Here is an 8,927-nt window from a genome sequence, read left to right on the forward strand (position 1 = left end):
TTCCTTGTATGGATGTATCATTTTGTGTATTTCTTAAAAAAATGTAGTCTTGAAGAAAAAAATTTGCTCAAGTTTTTATCATATACAGTTCTATCAATTTTGGCCTTAAAAATTGTTTTGATTTTTTTCTAAATCATAGACACAGTTTGAATGATAAAATGTCAATAAAGGTTTATTTAAAAAAAAAAAAACAAGACAAAAAAAAAACCCGGAACCGCACGAGCCGTCCAGGAGGGGGCCGGGCTTCTCACACACATGTCACTCTGAGAACCAATCAGATTTGCTTATCTTGCGCAGTCAGTTCTTCTCGTTTTTCAACCTCGCACATGCGCACTTCATTCTGAAAATGGCGGCCGTGCAGGGTGGAATGGTCGACGAGAAAGAAGAAGTCGACATAAAAACCGAACCGCAGAGCGACGGGCTCATGAACACAAATGCGACCGACGGGCGACAGCTCTCTCCGTCCCCGAGCTCCAGCAGCTCGGCTGGGAGCACCAAAAGTGCGGCTGGGGCGCCGGAGGACCAGCAGACGCTGCTGGCGGTTCTACAGTTCCTGAGAAAGAACAAGCTGACGGAGTCCGTTGAAATTCTGCGGCGTGAGGCGGGACTGCCCGAGGATGCGCTGGACACAAAGGGGGCGGACTGCAGTGCGCCCAGCTCGGGCGGCACCGCTGGCGGCGTGGACGGCCTGGATGCGGGCTCTCTGCTCAGCCGGGTGGCCGTGTCTTCCTCCGCTGGAACTCCGGCGCCGACCAAAGGTATGACGCTCCAAGCGGGACTCAGCCCGTCCACCGGAACTTTGTTCGCTCCTCATAAAGCGCGCGCAACAGTTGTAAAAGAATCGAAAAGACACGTTTAGAAGCTGCAAAAAGAACGTAAATTACACACACTGACAAACAAATGTGGACAAAACTTGATCGCAACATACGTCCCGGGGAAGCAGAGAGGTGGTCAAACTGAGAATCCAAATTAACAAGAACACAAACTAAAACCATGAATCTTTTTAAGTAATAAATATAAATAAGTCTAAATACTTTATACAAATATTTGTGTCTGTCACTGTTCGTTTTGGTCTACAGCTGACCTGATACAGTTTAGTGTTGCACACAAATAATCAGATCAATTGAGGTGATCAGGATCACACACACAGCAGAATATCCTGTGATGAAGTGCTTTAACAAGGTTCACACTTCTCAGTCATCTGACAACTTCCAGCATTTTCACACATTTGATTTTGTCTGTTTTTTACATTCAGAGATGTGGCTACTCAGAAGACAGGACAAAGCCTCATTGTTATTTAATGATAAATAAATGAAGATGGCAAAAGCAGATTTAGCAGATTGAAGAGCTCCAACTTTGAGACTATAGATGGGATTCATTAGATTCCAGAAAACCTGAAGTCTTTATGCACACATGATGTCAACAAACCCTGAGAATGGACTGTAAACCAGGTGATCGTTTTCCTGAAATATGTCAGAGTTGCTATCAGGTAAACGGGTTTGATTCTTAGACATCACCTTCAATTTCAATCCCAGTTTAGATGAGTTCATCCTGGCTTTACCGTTGAAACCAGGTAAGCTGCAGATCCAGCAACAGGTCCATAGTTGAAGGGTCTGTGAGTCTTTCTGGGCTGCTTCGCGGTGGGGGTTCATCACCTCTGGATTCTCTCAGCAGCAGTCGCAGACGATCAGCCCGACGTCAGTGTGGTGCTGTCAGCCTACAGCCAGCAGGGAGACCCGGCTCTCTACAAAGTTTACTACAGCGACCTGAAGAAGTTCATCGAGTCGGTGTTGGACTGCCACCGGGCAGAGCTGTCGCAGGTCTTCTACCCGCTCTTTGTCCACATGTACCTGGAGCTGGTGTACAACAATCATGAGAGTGAAGCCAAGGCCTTCTTTGAAAAGTAAGTCCCTTTAAGGTTTACGTTAAAAAAGTACGCCCTGCTCCGCGCGCCTTCTCGTCACGGCCTCGTCCGCAGGTTCAGCGGGGATCAGGAGTGCTACTACGAAGACGACCTCCGGGTTTTATCCAGCCTCACCAAGAAAGAGCACATGAGAGGCAACGAGACGCTGCTGGACTTCCGCACCAGCAAGTTCGTCCTGCGCATCTCCCGTGACTCCTACCAGCTGCTGAAGAGGCACCTGCAGGAGCGCCAGAACAATCAGATCTGGAACATCATCCAGGAGCACCTGTACATCGACATCTTCGACGGCATGCCCCGCAGCAAGAGCCAGATAGACGCCATGTCAGGCAGCTTAGCAGGAGAGGCCAAGCGGGAGGCCAACAAAGCCAAGGTGAGGGAAGTTCCCGACAGATTTAGCACGTTCCTCTGTAATCCCGTGAGAACAATGCCATCTGTTCTGGCTGCAGGTTTATTATGGGCTGCTGAAAGAACCAGAGATTGAAGTGCCCCTGGATGATGAAGATGAAGAGGCGGAGAACGAAGAGGGCAAGCCGAAGAAGAAGAAGCCAAAGAAGGACAGCATGGGTTCCAAGAGCAAGAAGCAAGATCCCAACGCTCCGTTGCAGAACAGGTGAGGTTCTGCGGTCAGCAGAGCAGAGCTTCTGCATCTTCAGGAGCTTCCGCCACAGGCAGGCTCTTCCTCTTTCTGTGGGAGAGCAGCTTTAACGTTTCCCAGGACGTTTCATCTGCTTCTGGATTATTCTGGTTTGTGTTTGGATGGCTTTAGTTTCTAGAAAAGCCCCGTCAGCTCCGTCCCCCTCTTACTGCTCACGGTGGGGCAAATAAGCTGCTGTTGAGGCGGGAATCCGTCTGAATGGCAGGTGTTACAGGACAGAGCTTAGAAAGTCTGAAAACATCAGTGAAAGCGGGGCTTTTGAGCTCTGAGGGCTTGTTTGGTTCACCTGCAGAGTTTCCCCTGTAGACAGTCTGTCACATGTGCACGTGTCCTGGCTGGACGATGTCACAGCTCCTAAACCGAAAACATTTCTGAAACATCCGTTTGTGCTTATTAGATTTCCAGAGTTTTCTTGCAGTCATTTCCTTTGAAAGTCTTGAGTAATCAACTTTTCATGGTCAGGATACCTCTGCCAGAACTGAAGGACTCTGACAAGCTGGACAAAATCATGTACATGAAGGAATCCACAAAAAGAATCCGTCTGGGACGGGAGAACCTGCCCTCCATCTGCTTCTACACCTTCCTCAACGCGTACCAGGTAAGCGGCGCCCACCGGCCGTTGTCTGACGGCTGCCGGTTCTCGTTGAGCTTTAGACTCCGTTGGACTTGTTCAGGGTCTGACCGCGGTGGACTTCACGGACGACTCCAGCCTGATAGCAGGAGGCTTTGCCGACTCCACGGTTCGGGTGTGGAGTGTGACGCCAAAAAAGCTGCGCAAGGTCAAGTCTGCAGCAGGTGGGTGTTGGGCGCAAACACAGGACAACGCCAGCGGGTGAATCATGCCGATACTTAACGGTTCTTCTTTTTGTTTCACCCCCTCAAGACTTGAATTTGATTGACAAAGAGTCAGACGATGTTCTAGAGAGGATCATGGATGAGAAGACGGCCAGCGAGTCGAAGATTCTGTACGGACACAGCGGCCCGGTGTACGGCATCAGCTTCAGCCCAGACAGGTACCACAGAACCGGCGCTCCTGACAGAACCGGCGCTCCTGACAGAGCCGGGCTTCAAAGTGTTCAACCATTTCAACTAACTGTGACTAGGATTCATGAGAGATCGTAAACGGATTTCCATCTCCTGCATGGCTGCTTGTTTTGCAGCAGAGTTTATTCCAGCTGTTCCATTTCCCTCTGTTTGAATCAATTACGTTTTTTATAAGCAGGAAAAACTGGTTTAGTAACAGAAATAGAAAACGTAGATGACCCTCCGAGGAGGAGGGTCTAAGAGCAGAGACGCCCACTTTAGTTTAGCTATCAGCTATTGGGTTTTATGACTGATTTTCTATTAGTGAAAACCCCTCGAGACAACTGTGTTGTAATAAAACTGAACTAATTTTTAGTGAGGTTACACCGAGCTGTAAATAGTCTGACCCAGTGCTGCATTGAAGTGGTTCCCTTTGTCCTGAGATGAGGTGCTCATGTCTTTCAGAAACTACCTGCTGTCCTGTTCTGAGGACGGCACGGTCCGGCTGTGGAGTCTCCTCACCTTCACGTGTCTAGTGGGCTACAAAGGCCACAACTACCCAGTGTGGGACACTCAGTTTTCCCCGTATGGGTACTACTTTGTCTCTGGGGGTCATGACCGGGTGGCTCGGTAAGCTAGCGCACAGAGGTAACGGGACGCTCCCGTCAAACAGCTCTTCACACTCACGAATCTCGTCTCCCTCAGACTCTGGGCGACGGATCACTACCAGCCCCTGCGGATATTTGCCGGTCACTTGGCTGATGTCACCTGCACCCGTTTCCACCCCAACTCCAACTACGTGGTTACAGGCTCGTCTGACCGCACCATCCGGCTCTGGGATGTCCTGACGGGGAACTGTGTCCGGATCTTCACCGGTCACAAGGTCAGCAGGGCTCCGTTTTCTGCAGAAGCAGAGTGAGCTTCGTCTTCTCAATGAGAGTTGATGGACTTGAGCAAACTTCTCTCCACAAAATGTTTCCTTTGCTGGGCAGCTTTAGTCTGTTACCCAGGATCAGAGCAGACCCCCCACCTGCTCCTCCACGTCTGCCGCCTTCTGATCCAGGCGGACAGCAGCTGGAACACAGCCGGGGGGGGCAGACGGAGGAGCAGGGCATCCTGTGTCCATCCTGCATGAACCTTCAGACGTTCCTCAGAAATCCACCTCAGCTCTGTTTTCAGGGTCCCATCCACACTCTGGCTTTCTCTCCCAACGGGAAGTTCTTGGCCTCGGGGGCGACTGACGGCAGAGTTCTTCTGTGGGACATCGGTCATGGGCTGATGGTTTCAGAGCTCAAAGGCCACACGGATACGGTCTATGCCCTCAGGTTCAGCAGGGATGGAGAAATCCTGGCCTCTGGTGGGTGTTCCTCAGCTGCCGCTGGTGTGCCGCGGCTGCAGAGACTCACTGCTCTTCTGACTTCCAGGTTCGATGGACAACACGGTCCGCCTTTGGGATGCAGCGAAGGCGTTCGATGATTTAGAGACTGACGACTTCACAGCTGCCACAGGACACATCCACCTGCAGGACAACTCCCAGGAGCTTCTGCTGGGGACATACATGAGCAAATCCACGCCTGTGGTCCACCTCCACTTCACTCGCAGGAACCTGCTTCTGGCTGCAGGATCTTATGCTGCATGAGGCGGCGGGTCGCCTGCAGCAGTTCTGGAGACTCACCCAGTGGGCTGAAGACCCTTTTTAGAAATCACTGCCATGGCTGCAGCTGAGCGGCTGACGGCTCTTCTGTATCATAGTATTTTTTACGGGTGGACACTGTAAATAAAACATGTTTTCTAGGATCTGGATAGAATGCTTCTTTATTTATTCAACACAGAGAAATCATATTTTCACACAAGCACGTCCAGCTGCTCTCCACTCCCAGATGTTTGAACCTGTCAGGGAAGAACATCTGGAGTTAATGTGATGGAGCTGCGAGCAGGACAGCGGATCATCAGAGAAAACTCACATGGCTATTTTTCTGTGACGGCCGCCTGTTTCTTGGGTTTCAGTTTGAAGAAAAGGACGATGGCTGCGATGCTGGCGTACGTGGCCAACACGCACTGAAACGAGGAGACATGACAGACGTTACAAGAAGAAAACATCCCTCCTTTCTTTTCATTCAAATCTATGTAATGTCTCAGAGTTTGACCGTTCCCACAGCTGCATAAATGACTAAACAGAGCAAAGATACGACTGCGCTCTACAATGAAACTAAATGCCTGAAGAAAGACGGCAAAGCGTACACTTCATGCTGCGTCATGCAAACACAATCTGTGCTGCAGCATCAGAAAGCCCCAAACCTTCAATCTAGAATCTTAAATTGTAGCAGTAAATCAGGAAGTTCATCTGCAGAACTCTGGACTACAAAACACGACTTTTATGGCATCAAAGTACGTCTTTGTGTTTTTGGAGCTACTCGCTCTTTGCCCTTTCAGTCTTTGGGGGCTGTAAGCTTTTGTGGGACAGGTCCTATTCAGGACGGATAGTCCAGTGTCTCCTCTGCTGAAGGACACAATCCTGACCAAAAATATCTGCACCCAACACTCCTCTCAGATCATTTATGCCAGATTATCACAGATCCATCTGCGGTGTGGAGTCTGTCTTTTGCATTGTCTCTGTTGCACCTCCGATCCGCCCCCCTCCCGCTTGGATTCTGTGGTTTGTCCTGCAGCACCCATGTCATCAACATCCAAACTCTGGCAAAAATCCTCTCCTCACTTAGTCCTGAAGTTTTGTTTTTGTACTTCCAAAATTAAACTTTAGTCACTCACAGTGACAGTGGACACCGGTGTTATATGCCGGGTCGACGTGTGTAATTGCGTGGGGATGTCGCTTCAAATATAGAATCCAATTTGATCAAGTTTTGTTTTGAAAGTAGAACATGAGTCGTGGGTCACACTGAACATACAGAAAAGAGAAATAAAGAAGTCTGTCCATTTAAATGAGAAAACTCGAAAAACAGCTGAAGACTACAAGATCTTCAGGTTTCTGTGTCCACTCTGGGAAATAAAGATGTTTAGAGCTCATGTCTCTCTACATGACCTGCTGGACGTGGAAGGAAGAGAAAAATTGGAATAAATTCTGGTGGATAAAGAACCCTGAGGAACTTCCAAATAAATTCCATCTGATCTGCAGAGTCCAACAGTGTCAGCTCACTCTGACCGTAACCATCTGACTGAAAAGGAAGAACATCACTGCTGCAACAAGGACATGATAAGCAAGAGTGGAGTTTAACAGAAGCACAATCCTGGGAAAACGTTCGGTCAAAAAAAACCCATCATGGTACCGTCTACAGAAAAGAAATGAGGCCTTTCAGGAAAAAGAAAAACCAAGGACATATTTTAGAATTCCTTTGCAGCTTCTGGCACTGGAAGCCTCAGCTGTGTGAACACAAGAAGGAAGTGTGACGGCCACCAAAACCTTCCAGGGAACAAGAGTCAGAAAGCTGCATCTCCACCTCATGGGTCTTCCAGCAGGACAATGAAGCTGAAACATCATCAGAGCTCTCTGACAGGGTTTCAAAAAGCTGAGAGTTCTGGAATGAGTCCAGATCAGAATCTGATGGAGGGATCTCAAAATCCTGAAAGACCTGCAGAAGTCCAAACTTTCAGCCGAGAGGGAAGAAACTTTTAGTTCTGAGTGTGGTGTCGCAATTTGAAGACAGAAATACAGGGGTGCAGATTGATATGTTTTGGTTATGACCTTCTTTCCATTGTAATATGCTAAAGGAAACCATTCTCTCTCTTTATAATGGATTCTTCTTACAGATTTGTTTTTTTTCCCCCCACTTCACATCATGAGAGGTTTCAAAAACTCACATTCCTCCTTCCTATGATTGTGTAAGAATTGAAGTATTTGGCAATTCCAGTGAACTGATGCTGCGATCCGGCGTCGTGTCCTCCCATGGTGAAGAAATTAATGGTCCTGCGGAAACACAAGTCTGATGCTTGAAAAGGCTTAAAAATACAAACTTTCTCTGGAGAAACACTGAAAGCTAAATCATTAAGATATTTGTGGGAAAGCAAAATCAGCGCTCTTCATCATCAAAACATCCTTTTCATTTCTTCAGCAACTACATCAACGTTTGTGTTTTCATTGCATTCATCACAGCAAATAAAATGATTTTTAAACCCAAACTACAACTAATTTGAAATTTATCATCAAGAATTTTTTTTTTTTTTATCTCAGAAATTCCTTGTCATAGTTTACTTTTTTGTTTACAATAAACAAAAATAATTAGAAAAAAAACAATGTTTCTAAATCGTTTAAAGTCTTTAAGCTGTTTGAAGGTGATTTCCTGCTTAAACCGTGTCTCAGTAGGGTTAAAAAAATGAATGTTTACTTTTTTTTTTTTTAAATCAACAAAAGCAAAATTCTGCAATTCCAACAAAGATTTCCTAAAACATCAGAGCCAAACTCAAAGAACAGCAAACGTTCATGTCTTCAGAGCAAGTTTCTGCTGCTGGAGAGTTTAGTGGTTTGCAGTCAGAGCTTTGGCTGCGCTCACTGGAGATCTTTGACCTCTAGGTCTCCACAGAGCATGAATCACGATCCTTACAGAAGAACTGATTGATTCGATATAATGAAAGAGGAAAAACTAAGTGTTGACATTTATGTTGCTGTGTTCTCTTATAACAAAAACTCCAGCGCGACAGGCGATTCTCTGATATTTGTGGAGCAAAAACAATCAACGTCTTTTTCTTTAAAATGTCTACTCTGATTTGAAGGGACTGGATCAAAAAAAAGTGACGTCTGAAAACGAGGGAGCCTTAGCCTAATTTGATAAATGTAGATGTTTGAATTTAATAAACTGTTAGAATTAAACACTTTTTAACTGCAAACTGCTTCAGCTCATCCAGCTGGAAACCAAACACTCGGATCGGAATGATACATTTCCTCACAGGTTCATTTTTATTATAGACATTTAAAAAACCCTGAACATTTAGTAAACGGCTAGCATGTTCGTTAGCATCGGCTAGCATGCAGCCTTTTCTGTCGGGTGAGTCGGGTTTGGAAGCAACAAACAGCAATTCGCAACAAAGACTTTACAGTTTAGCCTCCGCTAACCTACCAGAAACAAACTGAATGGCACAACTAGCTGGTTTACGAGTTAACGCTTACCTTTGCTACTCGACCCCTGCGTAAATTGAACCGGACAAGTGCCCTTCAGCAGAGGCCGCAATGCTGAAAATGACAGGAAGTCCCGCCCAGTAGAAACACCTCTACCTGCTTTGCTATTGGCTAAAATAAGCATCACCCAAAGACATCTTATAGCTCGATTTTCGAATGGCCTACTCAAATGTCAATCATCATTCTGCTTTGTGATT

General features: G+C 46.8%; 2 protein-coding genes across 3 annotated transcripts; one reads left to right on the forward strand and one right to left on the reverse strand.

Annotated features, from left to right (window-relative positions):
• The first annotated feature begins 202 nt into the window (after positions 1-202).
• taf5 (TATA-box binding protein associated factor 5) lies at positions 203-5,399 on the forward strand. Of its 2 annotated transcripts, none has more exons than XM_011479526.2 (11): positions 203-758; positions 1,672-1,903; positions 1,979-2,294; positions 2,371-2,534; positions 3,042-3,177; positions 3,254-3,374; positions 3,463-3,592; positions 4,068-4,232; positions 4,308-4,485; positions 4,782-4,959; positions 5,027-5,399. In XM_011479526.2, exons 1-11 carry the CDS (start codon positions 347-349, stop codon positions 5,239-5,241), a joined length of 2,247 nt encoding a protein of 748 aa, XP_011477828.1. In that variant the 5' UTR covers positions 203-346; the 3' UTR covers positions 5,242-5,399. The 2 variants fall into 2 exon arrangements, with proteins under 2 accessions (XP_011477828.1, XP_011477836.1); XM_011479534.2 differs by having other exon boundaries at positions 1,675-1,903.
• Positions 5,400-8,835, reverse strand: atp5md (ATP synthase membrane subunit DAPIT). The gene is made up of 4 exons (XM_004066188.4): positions 8,722-8,835; positions 7,419-7,524; positions 5,567-5,660; positions 5,400-5,492 (listed from the first exon to the last, which is right to left on the reverse strand). The coding sequence occupies exons 2-3, from the start codon at positions 7,503-7,505 to the stop codon at positions 5,571-5,573; spliced, it is 177 nt and encodes a 58-aa protein (XP_004066236.1). The 5' UTR covers positions 7,506-7,524; positions 8,722-8,835; the 3' UTR covers positions 5,400-5,492; positions 5,567-5,570.
• Positions 8,836-8,927: the final 92 nt, after the last annotated feature.

The sequence above is a fragment of the Oryzias latipes genome, chromosome 1 (genome assembly GCF_002234675.1).
Source record: "Oryzias latipes chromosome 1, ASM223467v1".
In the NCBI taxonomy this organism is placed as follows: Eukaryota; Metazoa; Chordata; class Actinopteri; order Beloniformes; family Adrianichthyidae; genus Oryzias; species Oryzias latipes.